Raw genomic sequence first — 22613 nt, 5'->3', positions numbered from 1 at the left:
CTGTTCTTTCTCCATAGGCACTCTCCCCATTATCAAAAATCAGTTGACCATAATCTATAGGTTTATTTCTAGATTATCAGTTTTATTCTGTTGATCTATATGTTTACACAAGCAGCTCTCCTGTAGTAACAACCCTCAAATCCCAGTGGCTTAAAACAATAAACATATTCTTCACTCACATTATATGTCAGGGACTATGGGTTGTTTGCTACAGTTCTGTTCCACATGGCTCATCCCAGCACCGAGGCAGAAGAAACAGTCTTAATATGGGACAGTGTTCTTCTGGCTAAGGGAGAAGTTCATTCACACAAGCATTGGCTTCTGAAGCTTTTCGTAGACCTGGTGTAGGTCATGTTGTCTCATGTTCTATTGGTGAAAGCAAAGAAGACACATGGCCAAGGACAACAATGGAGAAAGGAAGTGTACTCACCCTATGGGGAGGCATGACAGCCTTTGGTAGTGGGAAGGGTATGTGTGTGTTTGTGTGTAATCGACTTATAGTGAAGGGAACAATGAAATAACTGATTATAGTGATTGATTTAACCTTTCTAGGCCTCAGTTTCCTCATCTACAAAATGAGGAGATAGTAGTACCCATTTCATGGAGTTAATTGGGGTTGTCAGGATCAATAAGTGATGACATATATAGTAGGCCAGATACATGGTATGTGCTATTTAAGAATTAGCCACCACTGGCCATGTGTGGTGGCTCACGCCTGTAATTCCAGCACTTTGGGAGGCTGAGAGGCGGCCGGATCACCTGAGGTCGGGAGTTTGAGACCAGCCTCACCAACATGGAGAAATCCCGCCTCTACTAATAAAGTACAAAATTGACCATGCGTGGTGGTGCATGCCTGTAATCCTGGCTACTTGGGATGCTGAGACAGGAGAATCATTCGAACCTGGGAAGTGGAGGTTGTGGTGAGCCAAGTTCGTGCCATTGCACTCCAGCCTGGGAAACAAGAGCAAAACTCCGTCTCAAAAAAAAAAAATTAGCCACTGCTACTGTTGTTATTGTTTTCTCTTCGACTTCATGGTTCTTACTCTGGTTTCCTGCCAGCCAAGTTTCTGTCCCTCGTGGCATTTGGAAGGTCAGTAGCAAAAGTTCAGGGGTTTCAGGGTTGGGCAGTGTGCTTGACTTTCTGTTCACATATGCAGGCAAGAATAATTATATTCACATTAAAAATCTCTTCCCAGCTGGGCACGGTGGCTCATGCCTCTAATCCCAGCATTTTGGGAGGCTGAGGCGGGTGGGTTGCCTGAGTTCAGGAGTTCAAGACCAGCCTGGGCAACATGGTGAAACCCTGTCTTTACTAAAATACAAAAAACTAGCCAGGTATGGCAGCATGTGCCTGTAGTCCCAGCTACTCGGAAGGCTGAGGCAGGAGAATTACTTGAACCTGGGAGGCAGAGATTGCAGTGAGCCGTGATCACGTGCCACACTGCACTCCAGCCTTGGCAACAGCGAGACTCTCTCCAAAATTTAAAAAAATTTTTAAAGATTGTCTCTTCCCTTATTCTGGGCTAGTGAATGTTCCCTTTCAGTATCTTTTAGGTAGCTGCCAGAGACATAACTTGCATCTCTTCCTCCTCATAACTCATGCCTCATTAGTGTTTAAGAAAGGAGTTGATGGCCGGGTGCAGTGGCTCACACCTGTAATCCCAGCACTTTGGGAGGCTGAGGCGGGTGGATCACAAAGTCAGGAGTTCGAGACCAGCCTGGCCAGCAAGTGAAACCCTGTCTCTATAATAATAACAATAATAATAATAAATTAAAAAGGAGTTGATAATTGAATTCTTGTCAGTTCTAGCCAACTGTGAATGAGGATCTCACAACCAATCCAGGCCCAGGTTTTGGGTGCAGACTGTAAATGGCCTTGAGATAATAATATTCTATAAACCATTTAACAGTAGTTTTCTAGGCATATTTCCTATAGTAATCTTTATCCAGGGCAAAAGCATTTGGGCCGCACCAAAGTCCCAGGTGCCTGTTAGAAGGTAGCTCTCAAACAGTAGCTCATCAGATCCTCTCTGCCAGTTCTGATCAGTGAGGTATATCAGTTTCTTTTTTTAAGCTTTGAGGGGATCTGGGATATGGCTTCTTTCATTTTTAGGAGGTTTTACTTTGTTAGATGTACATAGGTTTTTAAAAATGTTTTCTGTCAAATTGAATTCTTTCCTTCTTCCTTACAGTGTAAGGCAAGCATTGGTGGGCACCGATCTTCCTGTTCATTCTGCAAGAACCCAAGGGAAGGTGAGTGGCAGAAGTGGTAGCAGTTTTTATCTTGTGCATTGAGCAAAACAAATTTTTTATTTTTTATTTTTAGACAGAGTCTCGCTCTGTTGCCAGGCTATCCTGGGTTCAAGTGATTCTCCTGCCTCAGCTTCCTGAGTAGCTGGGACTACAGGCGCACACCACCGCACCCAGCTGATTTTTGTATTTCTAGTAGAAACAGGGTTTCACCATGTTGGCCTGGATGGTCTCAATTTCTTGACCTCGTGATCCACCCGCCTCCACCTCCCAAAGTCCTGGGATTACAGGCGTGAGCCACTGTGCATGGTAAGCAAAACAAATTTCATGCTTTCCTTGGCTTTAAAGAATTATCATCCCTAAATCCAAGTTAATCTACAAATCTTTTTTTTTTTTTTTTTTTTTAAGACAGAGTCTTGGCGCCTGGCGCGGTGGCTCACACCTGTAATCCCAGCACTTTGGGAGGCCGAGGCGGGTGGATCACGAGGTCGAGAGATCGAGACCATCCTGGTCAACATGGTGAAACCCCGTCTCTACTAAAAATACAAAAAATTAGCTGGGTATGGTGGCGCGTGCCTGTAATCCCAGCTACTCAGGAGGCTGAGGCAGGAGAATTGCCTGAACCCAGGAGGCGGAGGTCGCGGTGAGCCGAGATCGCGCCATTGCACTCCAGCCTGGATAACGAGCGAAACTCCGTCTCAAAAAAAAAAAAAAAAAAAAAAAAAAGACAGTCTTGCTCTGTCACCCAGGCTCTGGATTGCAGTGGCTCAGTCTCAGCTTATTGCAACCTCTGCCTCCCAGGTTCAAGCAATTCCCCTGCCTCAGCCTCGTGAGTAGCTGGGATTACAGGCATGTGCCACCATGCCCAGCTAATATTTTTGTATTCTTAGTAGATATGGGGTTTCACCATGTTGGTCAGGGTGGTCCTGACTCACGATCTGACCACCTAACCCTCCCAAAGTTCTAGGATTACAGGCATGAGCCACTGCACCTGGCCTACAAACCTTTTAAAAGTGCGATTTGGGCTGGGCACGGTGGCTAATGCCTGTAATCCCAACACTTTGGGAGACCGAGGCAGGTGGATCACCTGAAGTCAGGAGTTTGAGACCACCTGTCCAACATGCCAAAGTCCCGTCTTTACCAAAATTACAAAAATTAGCCAGGTGTGATGGCACATGCTTATAATCCCAGCTGCTCAGGAGGCTGAGGCATGAGACTCACTTGAACCCAGGAGTCAGAGGTTGTAGTGAGCCAAAATCATGCCACTGCATTCTGGCCTAGGCAACAGAGTGAGGAGAAAAAAAAAAAAAAAAAAAAAAAAAAAATATATATATATATATATATATATATATATATATACACACACACACACCACACACACACACACACACACCACACACACACATATGTATTGCCATTAGATGCCCAACTTCGCCTGATCTGTTAGTAAATGATTTCAGATCTCAGTTTCACCAGAGGAAAGAGATAGGGTTGTGGGCTTCTAGGCTAAATTGGCTAAGTGGGCAGCTGACCAGAGGTCAGTATATTTTTATTTAGAATACATTTAAGGATTAAGGATGTTAGGTTGGAAAAGAGTCTTTATGACATCAGTCTATGTGGCGAATCTTTCTCCCACCTCCACTTATTTGAAATTACTGGGAATCATTTGCCCTATTGTTTTCTCATTTACACCGTGTAAGCATTTCAGGATTTTCAAGAGAAAAACATCTGTTAAAATAACAGTAAAATTATAAATTAGAGGCCAGGTGTGGTGGCTCATGCCTGTAATACCAGCACTTTGGGAGGCTTAGACGGGTGGATCACCTGAGGTCGGGAGTTCAAGACCAGCCTGGCAAACATGGTGAAACCCCATCTCTACTACAAATAAAAATTAGCCGGGTGTGGTCGCATGTGCCTGTAGTTCCAGCTACTTGGGAGGCTGAGGCAGGAGAATCGCTTGAACCCAGGAGGCGGAGATTGCAGTGAGCCGAGATCATACCACTGCACTCCAGCCTGAACAACAGGGTGAAACTCTGTCTCAAAATATATATATGTATATGTATATATATGAGAAAATAATCAGGATTTGGGGAACATGCTATTATTTTACAGGAATGAAACTATCAGCTTTCAAGCACTTAACTGTAACGTAAAATTTTTTAGAGAAATTTTAGGTAGGCAACCTTAAAGAGTCAGTCATATGCATCTATAACAATAGTCCTGTAGTCATCCCTTAAGGAAAGCCACAGCATGACCATAAAATATAGTTCAGTGCAAGGATTTAGGTAGCCTTCTATTTGTTCCAAGGTTAGAATTTAATGTCCCTACAAGGAATTTCTTAGCTGGGCTTTTGACCTGTTGTGGAGATTTTACTCTGGTGAAGACTGAAAGGCAGGTGTTCTGAAAATCTTTAGGGAAAGGCTCTGAATGTTCTCGAGACCAAACCAAAATGTGGGAAGGGGGATGAACAACTGAGATTTTTGGTTGTTGGGTCACTTTAGGTTAGGCAAAGTTGTGTTCCCCCACGCCCCCAACAAGAAGGACTTTTTCATAGCTATTCTAACAAATGAATAGATGGTTTATGAAAACCAGTGGACACCATACCACTAATATGAGACGATTTTAATTTGGAAACCTATCACTACTATTATAGAATCTCTATATTGCTCTCATATAATCTCTTTTTGAGCCACATGATTTCTAATGAACCCTCCAAGAATGAATTAATTACAAGAATGTGCTCCTAATTATAAAACAAACTATAAAGACAAATTATCCTGCTGTAGTAGGACATTTGAAATAAATTATTTATATTTTGAAGGACATCTGCCCATTATGCTTATTTGTATGTAAATCAGCTACTTGCAGATAGGTCTGTTCCTAGCTTCACTGGAGAAGGAGGGCCTATGGTCTTACAGGATTTGAGTAATTGTTTGAGTACTATAACACTGGAATAAACAAGGCTTCTAGACGTGTGTTTGGGATATGTGTTTCTACCAAACCTTTTTTCTTTTTTCTTTTTTTTTAAAGACAAAGTTTCACTCTTGTTGCTCAGCCTGGAGTGCAGTGGCATGATCTCGGCTCACTGCAACCTCTGCCTTATGGTTTCAAACAATTCTTCTACCTCAGCCTCCTGAGTAGCTGGGATTACAGGTGCCTGCCACCAAGCCTGGCTAATTTTGTATTTTGAGTAGAGACGGGGTTTCACCATGTTGGTCAGACTGGTATCAAACTACTGACCTCGTGATCCGCCTGCCTTAGCCTCCCAAAGCGCTGGCATTACAGGAGTGAGCCGCCACACCCAGCTCTACCAAACCTTTAGTAAGGGCCATGTGTTCGGTAATGTTGTTCCCAGAATTTGTTGTTCTCATTGATTATAAAAGTCAGGTTCAGGGTATTATTTGTTATATTTAAATGTTTGGTAGGTGATAGAAATTTCATAAGATTACATTTTTAAAATGCTTGGATAGAGTCTTCTGTGAACTGTTTCATGCCTTGTCTCAGCTTCACTTAAAATCTTTTGCCAGGACCTGTCAGAGGACTTTGTTTGTTTGTTTGTTTGTTTGTTTGTTTGTTTTTGAGACAGAGTTTCACTCTTGTTACCCAGGCTGGAGTGCAATGGCGCGATCTCGGCTGACTGCAACCTCCGACTCCTGGGTTCAGGCAATTCTCCTGCCTCAGCCTCCTGAGTAGCTGGGATTATAGGCACGTGCCACCATGCCCAGCTACTTTTTTGTATTTTTAGTAGAGACGGGGTTTCACCATGTTGACCAGGATGGTCTCGATCTCTCGACCTCGTGATCCACCCGCCTCGGCCTCCCAAAGTGCTGGGATTACAGGCTTGAGCCAGAGCGCCTGGCCCAGAGGACTTTTTATTAGGTATTTCTGAGACAATATTAAAAGCATTCCAGGCCGGGCGTGGTGGCTCACGCCTGTAATCCCAGCACTTTGGGAGGCCGAGGCGGGTGGATCACGAGGTCAAGAGATCGAGACCATCCTGGTCAACATGGTGAAACCCCGTCTCTACTAAAAATACAAAAAATAGCTGGGCATGGTTGCGCATGCCTGTAATCCCAGCTACTTAGGAGGCTGAGGCAGGAGAATTGCCTGAACCCGGGAGGCGGAGGTTGCGGTGAGCCGAGATCGCGCCATTGCACTCCAGCCTGGGTAACAAGAGCGAAACTCCATCTCAAAAAAAAAAAAAAAGCATTCCAGGCTGAGGGTGTTGGCCCATGCTTGTAATCCCAGCACTCTGGGAGGCCAAGGCAGGTGGATCACCTGAAGTCAGGAGTTCGAGACCAGCCTGGCCAACATAGTGAAACCCCATCTCTACAGAAAATACAAAAAATTAGCCAGATGTGGTGGCGGGTGCCTATAATCCCAGCTACTCAGGAGGCTGAGGCAGGAGAATCGCTTGAAATCGGGAGGCAGAGGTTGCAGTGAGTGAAGATCATGCCATTGCTCTCCAGCCTAGGCAACAAGAGCAAAACTCCATCTCCCAAAAAAAAAAAAAAAAAGAAAAATACATTCTAATATGAGTATTTGCTGGCAGGTAAGAAGAAATTACAGTAGTAGTGTTTTTGTTGTTGTTTTTTATAAAGCCTTCTAGGGATTCTCTTTGTTTCTGTTCCACTAGTGACAGAAGCCAAGCAAGAATTAATAACCTACCCTCAGCCCCAGAAAACATCTATACCAGCACCATTGGAAAAACAACCCAACCAGCCCCTAAAACCTGCTGATAAGGAACCTGAACCCAGGAAGAGGGAAGAAGGACAAGAGTCCCGCTTAGGACATCAAAAGAGAGAAGCAGAAAGGTATCTGCCTCCTCGAAGGGAAGGGGCAACTTTCCGAAGAGACCGAGAGAAAGAATCATGGTCTGGAGAGACACGCCAGGATGGAGAGAGCAAAAGTAAGTGGTTTGTCAGGGCACGTACCAGACTGTGACCATCACGGATGGAGCATAGATGGCCAATGTTGTGCCTGGGAGCTATCTGCTTTCCAGTACCCTAACAGATTTGTGCATGGCCTGATGACAGAGGCCATTGCTTTCTGTGGACCTTACTATACTCCTTAAAGCTATGCCCTTCAAATAGAAAATTGCTATAGGAATGCAGTAAGGCATGATTTTAGAATTTTTTTTTTTTTTTTTTTTTTTTTTTGAGACGGAGTTTCGCTCTTGTTACCCAGGCTGGAGTGCAATGGCGCGATCTCGGCTCACCGCAACCTCCGCCTCCTGGGTTCAGGCAATTCTCCTGCCTCACCCTCCTGAGTAGCTGGGATTACAGGCACGCACCACCACGCCCAGCTAGTTTTTTGTATTTTTAGTAGAGACGGGGTTTCACCATGTTGACCAGGATGGTCTTGATCTCTCGACCTCGTGATCCACCCGCCTCTGCCTCCCAAAGTGCTGGGATTACAGGCTTGAGCCACCGTGCCCGGCTAGAATTTTTTTTTTTTTGATTTGGAGTCTTGCCCTGTTGCTCAGGTTAGAGTGCAGTAGCACAATTTTGGCTCACTGCAACCTCTGCCTCTGGGGTTCAAGTGACTCTCCTGCCTCAGCCTCGCAAGTAGCTGGGATTACAGGTGTCTGCCACTGTACCTGGCTAATTTTTGTATTTTTAGTAGAGATGGGGTTTCACCATGTTGGCCAGGCTGGTCTCAAACTCCTGACCTCATGAACCCCCGTGCCTGGGTGATTTTAGATTTCTTAAGTATTGGTGAATAAAATTATGCAGTATTTATTTGTTGAGCATTTCTTTACAGAACCAGCCTTACTAGTTGCATCTGTAGTGAAAAATGACAGACTCTTGAAACTTCAAAAATTTCTCTTTCTCTCCCTTTTGTTGCTCTTCTCTCATTTATGGTTGGTTTAGCCATCATGCTAAAGCGTATCTATCGTTCCACACCACCTGAGGTGATAGTCGAAGTGCTGGAGCCCTATGTCCGCCTTACTACTGCCAACGTTCGTATCATCAAGAACAGAACAGGCCCTATGGGCCATACCTATGGCTTCATTGACCTTGACTCCCATGCGGTGAGTTTCCTCTACCTTGGATTGGTCTAGGGACAGATGGCTAAAGAAACTTCAAGAAGGTTTGAGGGATTTCTTGATCATTTGAATTCTTGTGTGCTACCTTGTATCATAATCCCTCTTGCTCTCTCCTTTAGATTTACCATTCATTCAGGTGAGGTGACTGACCTCAAAAATTAGAATCCTGTGTCGTTTTCCAGGTTCATTTTTGTCTTGTGTCATTTACTGTTTCCAACTTACTTGCTTGTGAAGAATCTGAGTAATAAATCCTTCAAGATTTTGGTGAACTTCCTGATTTATTTTGTCCAGCCACAGATGGTTTTATATTTGATGATAAAATATTTCCTCCTTTTCCTCAAGGTATTTAATAGATCCCTGTGGCTTAAATTTTTAGTTGTGGCACCTTTTTCTATGGAAGTAAGGTGAAAATAATAATGAAAGTCATTGGTATTTCTTAGATTTCATGCTCAAAAGTCACAAGGAACTTAGTAAACTGGATCTAATTGATGATAGTTACTGTCTAAAAGAAGAGGATTTAGGGCCGGGCGCAGTGGCTCCTGCCTGTAATCCCAGCACTTTGGGAGGCTGAGGCAGGTGGATCACCTGAGGTCAGGAGTTCGAGACCAGCCTGACCAGCATGGAGAAACCTCATCTCTACTAAAAACACAAAATTAGCTGGGCGTGGTAAGACATGCCTGTAATCCCAGCTACTCAGGAGTCTTAACCAGGAGAATCGCTTAAACCCGGGAGGCAGAGGTTACAGTGAGCCAAGATCATACATTGCATTCCAGCCTGGGCAACAAGAGCGAAACTCCATCTCAGAAAAAAAAAAAAAAAAAAAAAAAAAAGAGGATTTGAATTTCTGAAGTTTAGGCAAGAACTGACATCTATTATCTATTCTGATTCCTATTCCAATCAGTCCTTCATTAAAAGTTGCCTGTTTTTACCAGTATGTTCCTACTGTTAAAATTTTGACCAGAATATAATGTAGTAAATTTACCCTCTGAGAAGGGAAATTCATGTTCATTTCTCTTTCTTTTTTTTTTTTTTTTTTTTTTTTTTGAGATGGAGTTTCGCTCTTGTTACCCAGGCTGGAGTGCAATGGCACGATCTCGGCTCACCGCAACCTCCGCCTCCTGGGTTCAGGCAATTCTCCTGCCTCAGCCTCCTGAGTAGCTGGGATTATAGGCACGTGCCACCATGCCCAGCTAATTTTTTGTATTTTTGGTAGAGACGGGGTTTCACCATGTTGACCAGGTTGGTCTCGATCTCTCGACCTTGTGATCCACCCGCCTCGGCCTCCCAAAGTGCTGGGATTACAGGCTTGAGCCACCGCGCCCGGCCTCATTTCTCTTTCAAAGGAAAATTTTTCTGTCTTTGGATTCTGGCTTTTTCTGTCTCGGTTCAAGTGTGTCTTTGGTTCTATAGGAAGCTCTTCGTGTGGTGAAGATCTTGCAGAACCTTGATCCACCATTTAGTATTGATGGGAAGATGGTGGCTGTAAACCTGGCCACTGGAAAACGAAGGTAAGACAGAAGGGTAAGGATCTCTTGTGCTGCCCCCACTTGTGTTTTTGGGAGGAAACTTCTTTTCCTGGCTGGAAAGATAGTAAGGCATGATGTTTTCCTAACATGGACTGCTTCAGTTATATGTTTATTAGTTTCTTTTTCTGAAGCCTAACTTGTTCTGACTCTTAAATTGTCTTCTTTCTTGAATAATACTCGGTACATTTGTCCTTTCCCTTTTGACTGTCTGGTATCTTTGGGTCCCAAGTGGCCTGGTGCACTAGCGCATACTTTATTCCCAGCTACTAAGGAGGCTGAGGCAGGGGAGTTACATGAGCCCGGGAGTTCCAGGCCATAGTGTGCAATGATGATGCCTGTGAATAACCACTGTACTCCACCCTGGACAACACAGCAAGACCCCATCTCTTAATAAAAAAATGGTGGTACAGTTTTGGATGTGCAGACAGATCTCAATACATTTTTGCCCATTGCAATCCTAGGAAAATGCTGTCTTGACTTTTCCTTCCCCTGACCTTGTTCATATTACCATGGCCCTGAGAAATCTAATTCCTATGTAGTCCTTCACTCATCTTGAGCCAAGAGTGGTAACTTGGAAATGGTCATATCAGAGAAACAGGCTTACCAATATGGGTCATATCTTACTCTAGCACACTCCACTTAATGGCTGTTTTGCTCCAGTACTTGGCTTTTTTTTTTTTTTTTTTTTTTGAGACGGAGTTTTGCTCTTGTTACCCAGCCTGGAGTCCAATGGCGTGATCTCGGCTCACTGCAACCTCCGCCTCCCGGGTTCAGGCAATTCTCCTGCCTCAGCCTCCTGAGTAGCTGGGATTACAGGCACGCACCACCACGCCCAGCTAATTTTTTGTATTTTTAGTAGAGACGGGGTTTCACCATGTTGACCGGGATGGTCTTGATCTCTTGACCTCGTCATCCACCCGCCTCGGCCTCCCAAAGTGCTGGGATTACAGGCTTGAGCCACCGCACCCGGCCCAAGTACTTGGCTTTTTATGAGTCTTGCTGCTCCTTCCTTCAGGAGTATCTGGACCCCGCCCAACCTTCTTGTTGTCTAGGTTGGTTCCTTTCCTGCAAAATGAGGAATAGAGAATTTCTCAGTAGGAACCGTAGGATTAGGTACTTGTCAAGTGCCTTTTGATAGCAGGCTTAAGAATTGTGTTATCTGTTGCAGAAATGATTCTGGGGACCATTCTGACCACATGCATTACTATCAGGTAGGCTGTAACAGGTGGGGAATCTTGTATTAAAATCCTCAGATGACTGAAAGGGTGATCTTGAATTTTCTTCAGTGGGTGACTGTTAAGGTGAATGGCTCTTGGATAGTTTTGTAATTTTAACTTGCCTTTCTGTGATAGGGTAAAAAATATTTCCGAGATAGGAGGGGAGGTGGCAGAAATTCAGACTGGTCTTCAGATACAAATCGACAAGGACAACAGTGTAAGTAACCTTTGTTTTATTTCTGTTGCTCTCTTTTGCTTGACTTGCTACTCATTACTTGACATCCTTTGATCACAGTTGGCAAGATCTGCTGTTGACTGAGGGTGCTCATCCAGAGAGAGAGACATCTATAGATGCACCTATTTGTGCTGACCACCCTAATTCTTGGGTTGTTCTTGATGAGTCTCCAGTAAGGGCTTCATCAGATAGAGACTAACACTGGCTTTGATCTTGTTATGTTTAGCATCATCTGACTGCTACATATATGATTCCGCTACTGGCTACTATTATGACCCCTTGGCAGGAACTTATTATGACCCCAATACCCAGGTGAGTTTGGGGCTTTTTTTTTAAACTCTGTCAATGATCCTTTTGAGAAAAGCTTCCATAATTTGCTACTTCGAGGATTTATTTCCTGGATTATCTGGATGCTCACTGCATGAAAAGTGGAAAGTTTAGATCTATGGAAACAGAACTTGATTGCCTATATGGAAAATCAGTGCCTTGTGGCAATACAGGTAAGAACAGTGTTGCTCTTGAAAAAGTGGACAATGGGTGGTCTGAATGTTTCCTGGTCCCTCGAGTAGGTTTTTAGATTAATACGGACTTATCTCAGGCTTGTAAGTAAAAGAGCTGTTTCTTCCCCTAGAAGGGAGCTATGCTTCTTAGACCTGGAATTGCTGGGAAACTGAAACATTCTGTAGACTTACTTGTTTCCAACTGTATCGCAGCAAGAAGTCTATGTGCCCCAGGATCCTGGATTACCTGAGGAAGAAGAGATCAAGGAAAAAAAACCCACCAGTCAAGGAAAGTCAAGTAGTAAGAAGGAAATGTCTAAAAGAGATGGCAAGGAGAAGAAAGACAGAGGAGTGACGAGGGTAAGAGGACTTGTTAATCTGTTGTCTTTTGCCACATAATTACAGATTAAAATGTAGGAGGTATAAACATAGGATATCTAGATTTGCAATATGCAGTTAGTTAAAAAATACTTTGTCAGTGAGTATTTTTACCTGGTTTTGGCAGGTAAAAATTACCTGGTGTAGTCAATTCACTCACTTCTTATAGTCCATAGCAACTCTCTCTTTGTTTTTTTGGTTTGTTTGTTTGTTTTAACACTCTCTCTTTTACAAATGGAAAGAAGCTATGGATGGTAGAACAAAGTGACCCAGCTCAAATCCTAACACCTCAGCTCCACACATTTTCACTTTTCACTAATTGTAATTATAGCAGGGGATACTGTTTAATCACTTTTTATCGTAAGTATTTTTTCCATGTTTCTATAATACTCTCTTGTTTTTAATGCCTACATGGTAAAAATTCACAGTATAACTATACCTTCATTGTCTTCATCTCTCCTGCATTATTTGTCTTCTCTTTCTAATCTTTTCTTTTTCTTTCTTTTCTTTTCGAGACAATATCTTCCTCTGTCTCCCAGATTAGAGTGTAGTGGCATGATCATAGCATATTATAACCTCAAACTCCTGTGCTTAAGCAGTCCCCCCACCTCAGCCTCCAAGTAATGGGGACTACAGGCATGAGCCACCATGACCAGCTAATTTTTGCTTTTTTGTAGAGACAGGATCTCACTAGATTAACCAGGCTGGTCTCAAACTTCTGGCCTTAAGTAATCCTCCTGCCTCATTCTCTCAAAGTGTTTCAGTTACAGGCATGACCCACCTTGCTCACCTCTTTCTAATCTTATACTGTCATAATATAGCATTTAGCATTTTATTTTCTTCTTTTAAATTGCTTCCTTATGGCACATTTTCAGAATCAGAGATAATAAACATTTTTACATTAATATAAAATCAAATTATTAGGCAGGGTTCATGCCTATAATCTGTGCACTTTGGGAGGCCAAAAATACAAAAAAAATATAGCTGGCTGTGGTGGCACATGCCTGTAGTAGTCCAGGCTACTTGGGAGACTGAGGCAAATGGATTACTTGAGAGCCCAGGAAATTGAATTGAGCTGTGATTGCATCACTACATTCTAGCATGGACAATGGAACCAGACCTTGTCTCAAAAAAAAAAAAATCTGCCAGCATGCCTCATGCCTGTAATTCCAGCACTTTGAGAGGCCAAGGCAGGTGGATCACTTTAGGTCAGGAGTTCAAGACCAGCCTGGCCAACATGATGAAACTCTGTTTATACTAAAAATACAAAAATTAGCTAGGCATGGTGGCCCATACCTGTGGTCCCAGCTACTTGGGAGGCTGAGGCAGGAGAATCACTTGAACCTGAGAGGCGGAAGTTGCAGTAAGCTGAGATCACACCTACCTTGATATTAGTTATGCATTAGTGAAAATGGATGAATTTGTTTATGGTTCAATTCATAACATCTTTTTTTCTTCTTCTAACATTGTTAGTTGTTTAGAGATACAGAAAAGAGAAGAGGGAGTGTGTTTTTAAGACCTTAGAGTCATACTTGTTTAATATTTGGACTCTGCTTCACCCACTTAATCTAACTGTAGTCCCAATCATTTGTAAAATTAAGATATTAAAGCCTACATAGGCCAGGCGCAGTGGCTCATGCCTATAATCCCAGCACTTAGGGAGGCTAGGCAGGGGGTGGATCATGAGGTCAAGAGACTGAGACCGTGCTGGCCAACATGGTGAAATCCTGTCTCTACTAAAAATACAAAACTTAGCTGGACATGGTGGCACTCACCTGTAGTCCCAGCTACTCGGGAGGCTGAGGCAGGAGAATTGCTTGAACCCAGGAGGTGGAGGTTGTAGTGAGCCCAGATTGTACCGTTGCACTCCAGCCTGGCGACAGAGCGAGACACCATCTTAAAAAAAAAAAAAAAAAAAAGCCTATATAGGAGGATCGTAATAAAGTCTGAAGAAGACGTTACTGGAGAACCAGAGGCAGTTATCTGCCCTCTTTCTCTCTATCCTATGCCTCCTCTGGTCTGACATACTGTAATCATGCAATACATGCTAATGTTATATATTACATTTTATTTTTTGAGATAGAGTCTTGCTCTGTTGCCCAGGCTGGAGTGCAGTGGTATGATCTTGGCTCACTGCAGCCTCCACCTCCCAGATTCCAGCATTTCTCCTGCCTCAGCCCCTGCAAGTAGCTGGGATTACAGGCCCACACCACCATACCCAGCTAATTTTTTTAGTAGAGACTTGGTTTTACCATGTTGGCCAGGCTGGCCTTGAACTCCTGACTTCAAGTGATCTGCCCACCTCAGCCTCCCAAAGTGCTGGGATTATAGACATGAGCCACCGCACCTATTGATGTTATCTATTTTAAAGGTTCTTTATTTCAAATTCACTATAGCAGTGTTAAAAGATATTTTTGTAATGTTAAATTAGGAGGTTTTGAAAATTAACCTAATTTCAACAGGGTTAGCTCTTAATCAGGTTTTTTTGTTTTTTTGGTTTTTTGAGTCAAAACTGTTGCCCAGTCTGGAGTGCAGTGGCGCCATTGTGGCTTACTGTGACCTCTGCCTCCTGGTTTCAAGTGATCTTCCTGCCCTAGCCTCCTGAGTAGCTGGGATTACAGGCCCCCGCCACCACACCCAGCTAATTTTTGTATTAGTAGAGACGGGGTTTACCATGTTGCCCAATCTGGTCTCAAATGCCTGACTTCGGGTGATCCGCCCACCTCAGCCTCCCAAAGTGCTGGGATTACAGGTATAAGCCACTGCACCTAGCCTTAATCAGTTTTTTGTTTTGTAGCAACAAAACATTGTTTTGTTTCCAAGATGGAGTTTCGCTCTTGTTGCCCAGGCTGAGTGCAATGGTACGATATTGGCTCACTGCAACCTCTGCCTCTTGGGTTCAAGTGATTCTCCTGCCTCAGCCTCCTGGGTAGCTGGGATTACAGGCCGGTGCCACCATGCCCAGCTAATTTTTGTATTTTTTTTTTGTTACCCAGGCTGGAGTGCAATGGCGCGATCTCGGCTCACCACAACCTCCGCCTCCTGGGTTCAGGCAACTCTCCTGCCTCAACCTCCTGAGTAGCTGGGATTACAGGCATGCACCACCATGCCCAGTTAATGTTTCGTATTTTTAGTAGAGACGGGGTTTTACCGTGTTGACCAGGATGGTCTCGATCTCTTGACCTTGTGATCCACCCGCCTCGGCCTCCCAAAGTGCTGGGATTACAGGCTTGAGCCACTGCGCCTGGCCTAATTTTTGTATTTTTAATAGAGACAGGGTTTTGCCACGTTGGCCAGGCTGGTTTCCAACTCCTGACCTCAGGAGATCTGCCCGTCTCGAGCCTCCCAAAAGTGCTGGGATTACAGGTTCTAGCCACCACACCCGGCCTTCAACAGTTTTTATGAGTGAATGTCATATGAGAGTTACCTCTGGTTTGATCAGTTTCAGGAAAATGCCAGCGAAGGGAAGGCCCCTCCTGAAGATGTCTTTAAGAAGCCCTTGCCTCCTACTGTGAAGAAGGAAGAGAGTCCCCCTCCAGTAAGGCCAACTTTGATCCCCTGGGCTTAGGGCTGGGGGTGGGGTTGGTTCTGAGTGAGAAAGAAAGCTCAACAGCTGATGTTGTCCTCTGGGATTGGTCTTTTACCTCACTGTGTTAACTGAATAAGGATTTCCATTTATTTTGAGTACAAGCATGAGATAAAGTTTTTTGTCTGCTAATGGGGACATTACTGGAGAACCAGAGGCAGTTATCTGCCCTCTTTCTCTCTATCCTATGCCATTCTTAACAGACGAGATGCCTAGTCCTTTTTATCATCTTGTTCTTGTCATTTCTGTAAATCACCAAGAAAACCCATTTTACGAGCCTCAATGTTTCCTGCCTTTTGGTGTCACACAAGATGTGGATTACCTGTGTGGTCATTTTTTATAGTTTCTGCCTGGACAGAGTGAATGATGCTAATATTGGTGCCCATTTTTTAGAAGTCTTCAAGCGCTAGTCTCAATCTAATCACCAGTAATTCTGATTGAATGCAGTTATATAACAATACTGACCATGCATTCTCTCTGTTTTTATTGATCATAGACCAGTGACTATACATCATTATTTAACAGTTCCTATAAGGTACTCTTTTTCTGCTCCACGTTATTAATTCAACTCCTTATAGCATCTCTCCTAACTATGTCTTTGCTTTTACCTTTCATATGAGCTAGATCTGTCTACCCAAGTGCCTATCAATGCAGTTGCTTTCAGTTTACTTCCTCAGTCATCTTTGCTAGAGTCTTGATGAAAGTAATCTTTTCTTCCTCCCTGAGCTACAGTAATTTGGAGGTATTTTTCTCTTCCTCTTTGTAAATTTTAACCTCTTAACTGTTACTGTTTTCTTTTCTTTTTTTTTTTTTTTTTTTGAGACGGAGTTTCGCTCTTGTTACCCAGGCTGGAGTGCAATGGCGCGATCTCGGCTCACCGCAACCTCCGCCTCCTGGGTTCAGGCAATTCTCCTGCCTCAGCCTCCTGCGTAGCTGGGATTACAGGCACGCGCCACCATGCCCAGCTAATTTTTTGTATTTTTAGTAGAGACGGGGTTTCACCATGTTGACCGGGATGGTCTCGATCTCTTGACCTCGTGATCCACCCGCCTCGGCCTCCCAAAGTGCTGGGATTACAGGCTTGAGCCACCGCGCCCAGCCCAACTGTTACTGTTTTCTGTGCTTATTCTCCTTTCTCTTCCTTCTCACATTCTGTTGCTAAAGTCACTTCTAAAGGAATTCTCTCTTGTCTATTCTCAATGTGCAAGGAGCAAAGCCAAGCTCTGGCCATGTTGCTTCCATCTGGGAAATGAGCAGCATGGTTAGTGAACCTATTCTGAACCCAATTCATTATTCCATCTGAAAGAGAACAAAGAAATAAGAGCCCATATCAGAATATCCAAAAAATGGATCCCAAAATATAGGCTGAATTTGATACTGATCCCTGGCCTTCTTCTTCCAGCCTAAAATGGTAAACCCACTGATCGGCCTCTTGGGTGAATATGGAGGAGACAGTGACTATGAGGAGGAAGAGGAGGAGGAACAGACCCCTCCCCCACAGCCTCGAACAGCACAGCCCCAGAAGCGAGAGGAGCTAACAAAGAAGGAGAATGAAGAAGACAAACTCACCGACTGGAATAAACTGGCTTGTTTGCTCTGCAGAAGGCAGTTTCCCAATAAAGAAGTTCTGATCAAACACCAGCAGCTGTCAGACCTGCACAAGGTATTAGAGGAAGGACCTATATCCTTTCAAACTGTTGACTCTTACTCTTGATGGGCATTATAGGGAATAAAGAAGCTCATACAGGCCGAGCATGGTGGCTTGTACCTGTAATCCCAGCACTTTGGGAGGCCATGGCAGGTAGATCACTTGAGGTCAGGAGTTTGAGACCAGCCTAGCCAACATGGTAAAACTGTCTCTACTAAAAATACATAACTTACGTGGTTATGGTGGCACACGCCTATAATCCCAACTACTTGGGAGTCTGAGGCAGGAGAAGCGCTTGAACATGGGAGATGGAGGTTGCAGTGAACCGAGATCACAACACTGCACTCCAGCCTAGGTGACAGAACAAGACTCCATCTCAAAAAAAAAAAAAAAAAGCAGCAGCTTATACAATCCTTCCTCAGCACATATTAGCTCCAGTTCCTATCATTAAAACAGTCCAATTCAAGAATGAATTGCTCTGGATTAAAGTTATGCCCACCTTCAAAGCACTTCCATTTGTAGACCCAAGCCAAGCATTATGGCTTTGGCTAGGGTGGCAAATATGAAAGTTGGGTAGGAGGAGAAAGGGTTGTGGAATAGGACACTGGCTGGGTTTCTCATCTTAGCTCTGTCATTAACATTACAGTTGGACCTCAGATAAGCCCCTTCTTTGGTCCTTCTAACTTCAACTGGTTCTATCCAGCTCTGACAGTGTGCAGTTTTCACCACAGGTGAATCAAATTCTGCCATTTCTTCATGTAGTGAATATTGTTATGAGCCAGAGCACAACAACTATTCTTGGGGTGTTAAACTGACGAACATTGGTCTTCCCCTGCAGGATTCCCATTTATATGTACAGACCAAGGATCCAAATTATGGATAAACAAAGCGTCTAAATGAACTCACATTCCCAGAGCAATTTGAGAATGAGAATTTCACACCCCTTCTTGGTAGACATTGCAAAAGCAGGTGATGGGACTAGATTTAGACTTTCTCTGAACACAGAACAAGTTTTATTTAGCTAAAAACTGAGAAGCTCTGCTTTTGGTAATAGGTACACTACTTTCCCAGCCATCTCTGTGGAGGCTCTGCAAAGATAGGACTCTGAAAAGCTCCTCCTGATAATCCCTGGAACAAACTACCTCCCATGTCCCTTTGACCTGAAATTCTGAATTATACCAGACTGACACATTGGAATTTCACCCGTCTGGTATAAATGCTAATAAATGGCCAAAGAGATAAAAAGTAATTGTTGGCCAGGTACGGTGGCTCACGCCTGTAATCCCAACACTTTGAGAGACGAAGGCAGGTGGATCACCTGAGGTCAGGAGTTTGAGACCAGCCTGACCAACATGGTGAAACCCCATGACTACTAAAAATACAAAAATTAGCTGGGTGTGGTGGCGCATGCCTGTAATCCCAGCTACTGAGAAGGTCGAGGCAGGAGAATCACTTGAACCTGGGAGGCGGAGGCTGCTGTGAGCCGAGATCACACCACTGAACTCCAGCCTGGGTGACAGAGTGAGAATCTGTCTCAAAAAAAAAAAATAGTAATTGTCAAAAAAGAGGAGCCACAGGTCTGGTGAATTCCCAGACTGAACTGATCACAGGACAGTGGAAAGTAGACTGTAGTACTTTTACTTTCCTTAGGTAGTCTACTACAAAGAACTACCACTTCATGTAAGAGCTGCTTTGGACTCCTTAGGTTTTATACATATACCTTGTGTAGTGGAGCCATGTGTTAGGAGTTGCAACTCTCAGAGCAGTCTGTTGGAGGTCTCGGAGGGTGAGGGGACTCCTTTTCATGTTTTTCTGGGGGCTGTTTAGTGACTTGTGTCTGGGAATAGCAGGCAAAGTGTGGGTATTTGGTTTTTCTTTTTTTCTTTTTTTTCTCGAGACCCTCATCTTAGAAAGGCATTTAGTTTTCTTGACTGGTGTGCCCACATCCTCTCTCCCATGATTTTCACCTTAGATAAATATTTGTTTCCTACATCTTGGAGCTAAGTAAAATGATACTCCCTTTTATGCCATACCACATAACTAATCTGTATGACAAGACCAGTTAGAGATTGTTGCTTGCAGGGTATAGTAATTTAGTAGAGCTGGTCAATCAAAAGAGCTACAATCCAAAAGCAGACTATTGAGAAAGGCCTAGAAGCATTTCTAGGACCATTGTTTCTTAGACCTATACTCATAGAATTGCCTCTCTTCTCAGCAAAACCTGGAAATCCACCGGAAGATAAAACAATCTGAGCAGGAGCTAGCCTATCTGGAAAGGAGAGAACGAGAGGTAAACTTTGGTGACCTGTTGTTACTCCCTTGACCACAGCTCTTTTTGCTTTCTGATACAGACTTCATAGGCTGTGCTAATCCCTCCTTATAAGAAGACGGAGAACAAAAGAGGCCCCAAAAGACAGTATATACATTTGCCAAATTCTATAATACATCAAAATAGGTGCTTTTTATTATTTATAAGTTATACCTCAATAAAGATAATACCTTTTTTTTTTTTTTTTTTTTTTTTTTTTTGTGCCCCTCATCTCCAAAGGTGATATATATATATATATTTTTTTTAGACGGAGTTTCACTCTTGTTACCCAGGCTGGAGTGCAATGGCGCGGTCTCGGCTCACCGCATCCTCCGCCTCGGCGCGGTCTCGGCTCACCGCATCCTCCGCCTCCTGGGTTCAGGCAGTTCTCCTGCCTCAGCCTCCTGAGTAGCTGGGATTACAGGCATGCGCCACCATGCCCAGCTAATGTTTTGTATTTTTAGTAGAGACGGGGTTTCACCATGTTGACCAGGATGGTCTCGATCTCTTGACCTTGTGATCTACCCGCATCGGCCTCCCAAAGTGCTGGGATTACAGGCTTGAGCCACCGCACCCGGCCCCCGGTGATATCTTTTTAAAAGGTGGTGTTAGGGTCTCCAGGTAGGTAGCACTTCTCCTTGCTGCTCAGCTTTTAAGTCAGTTGAATTAATGAAAGAGTGTTGAATAGGGCTGCTGAAATAGCATCTTTTACTGTTACAGGCTAAGCTGGAGGAAGTAGCTTAGTATGAGAGTCTAATGAACTTGCTACGTCAGCCACACAATTAGGGTGACTTACCTATCCAGTCACAGGCTTCACTGGCCTCTCTTATGATGGTTAAACACCCACCTATGTGTCAGGCGCAGTGGCTTATGCCTGTAATCCCAGTACTTTGGGAGGCTGAGACGGGTGGATCCCTTGAGCTCACAAGTTCGAAACCAGCCTGGGTAACATGGCAAAATCCCATCTCTACAAAAAAATATAAAACTTGCCGGGCGCGGTGGCTCAAGCCTGTAATCCCAGCACTTTGGGAGGCTGAGGCGGGCGGTTCACAAGGTCAAGAGATCGAGACCATCCTGGTCAACATGGTGAAACCCTGTCTCTACTAAAAATACAAAAAATTAGCTGGGCATGGTGGCACGTGCCTGTAATCCCAGCTACTCAGGAGGCTGAGGCAGGAGAATTGCCTGAACCCAGGAGGCGGAGGTTGCGGTGAGCCGAGATCGCGCCATTGCACTCCAGCCTGGGTAACAAGAGAGAAACTCCGTCTCAAAAAAAAAAAAAAAAAAAATATATATATATATATATATATATATATATATATATATAAAAAACTTAGCCGGGCTTACTGGTGTGTGCTTGTAGTCTCAGCTACTCAGGAGCCCGAGGGAGGATGGCATGAGCTGGGAGGCAGAGGTTGTAGTGAGCCAAGATTGTGCCACTGCACTCCAACCTGGGTCATAGAGCCAGACCTTGTCTCAAGAAAAAAAAAAAGGAATCTACCTGTGGAGAGCCAGGTACAGTGGCACATTTATGTCATCCCAGCAGTTTGGGAGGCTGAGGTGAAAGGATAACTTGAGCTCAAGAGTTCCAGCCTGCAGTGAGCTGTGATCACACCCCTGTACTCCAGCCTGGGTCACAGAACAAGTCCCTGTCTCAAAAACAAACAAAAGAATCCACTTATGGAGAACTATTGGAGATAACGAATTCACAAACTGAACTGGCCATAGGACGGTGGAAAGTAGATTGTAGTACTTTTCCTTTCCTTAGTGTTGTCTACTACAAAGAACCACCTCTCCATGTAAGAGGTTCTTTGAGGCTGGGCTCAGTGGCTTATGCCTGTAATCCCAGCACTTTGGGAGGCCAAGGCAGGTGGATCACGAGGTCAAGAGATCGAGATCATCCTGGCCAACATGGTGAAACCCCATCTCTACTAAAAAATACAAAAATTAGCTGTGTGTGGTGGTATATGCCTATAATTCCAGCTACTTGGGAAGCTGAGGCAGGAGAATTGCTTCAACCAGGGAGTCAGAGGTTGCAGTGAACTGAGATTGTACCACTGCACTCCAGCCTGGCGACAGAGTGAGACTCCATCTCAAAAAAAGTGCTTTGGACTCCTTAAATTTTATATGTATCCCTGAGAGCTTATATAGTGGAGGGCTTGTGTATTTTACCCTGCTTCTCAGAAGGGGAAAAGTCAGTTGAACCAAGCATGCCAACTTATTCTTTCCAAATTTTTAAGTCAGGGAAGTCACTGCTTTACCTAGAAGAATATATAAAGGAATGAGAGATTCCAGGAGTTACTAAGTGAGCTACCATCACTTTAAAAGAAATAACAGTAATGGGATAAAACTTCCCCACTCCCCAGTTCCCTCAGGTGGAAATCTCAGGTCTGCTCTTTTGCTTACCAACAGGGAAAGTTTAAAGAAAGAGGAAATGATCGCAGGGAAAAGCTCCTGTCTTTTGACTGTCCAGAAAGAAAACGGATTAAATACTCCAGGGAAACTGACAGGTAAGACAGGAACTCTTCATTCACCCTAGGCCTCAAGGCCTAATGATAAAACCACCTCCTTCTTCAACTGTCTTGCTATTTTTTGTTTTCATCTCAGGAGATGATGTTATCAGGAGTAGATTTTGTCTCAACTGCTAGAACATGAGGTCTGTGCCAGCCTTTTGACTGTATTTATATAGGGAATGTGCATGGAAGGTTGGCTGGCAGCTTCACCCACCCAAAGCCAGGGCTGGAGTAACCATGCTAGGGAACGCTTTCTGTCTTCATTAGTAATACTGCACCCTCTTTATGGGCCTGATAAGAATGTCACATTCTTCTTGGGCTTTTACTCTAGGGAACCTCCATTCTCACACTTAGGTGCTATATAAATGGTTGGCTGCTGATGGAGATAGATGATCTGTAGCTT

General features: G+C 43.9%; 1 protein-coding gene across 7 annotated transcripts in view; it reads left to right on the top strand.

The window, feature by feature from the left end:
• The window catches only part of RBM6 (RNA binding motif protein 6), a 144733-nt gene that overhangs the window by 115648 nt on the left and 6472 nt on the right, over nt 1-22613 (top strand). For 4 of the 7 annotated variants that reach the window (XM_074403820.1, XM_074403819.1, XM_074403818.1 and 1 more), the window contains 12 exons: nt 2193-2253; nt 6887-7159; nt 8124-8284; nt 9710-9807; nt 10994-11036; nt 11178-11259; nt 11504-11589; nt 11991-12137; nt 15598-15693; nt 17144-17404; nt 19605-19679; nt 22110-22207. In XM_074403820.1, coding sequence (XP_074259921.1) covers nt 2193-2253; nt 6887-7159; nt 8124-8284; nt 9710-9807; nt 10994-11036; nt 11178-11259; nt 11504-11589; nt 11991-12137; nt 15598-15693; nt 17144-17404; nt 19605-19679; nt 22110-22207 — 1481 coding nt within the window. Of the gene's footprint in view, nt 1-2192; nt 2254-6859; nt 7160-8123; nt 8285-9709; nt 9808-10993; nt 11037-11177; nt 11260-11503; nt 11590-11990; nt 12138-15597; nt 15694-17143; nt 17405-19604; nt 19680-22109; nt 22208-22613 lie in introns of all 7 variants that reach the window. The other 3 variants (XM_074403816.1, XM_074403815.1, XM_074403817.1) reach the window with 1 other exon arrangement.

This window comes from Saimiri boliviensis, chromosome 8 (assembly GCF_048565385.1).
Source record: "Saimiri boliviensis isolate mSaiBol1 chromosome 8, mSaiBol1.pri, whole genome shotgun sequence".
NCBI lineage: Eukaryota > Metazoa > Chordata > Mammalia > Primates > Cebidae > Saimiri > Saimiri boliviensis.
This window is presented reverse-complemented; position numbering and strand designations above follow the sequence as displayed.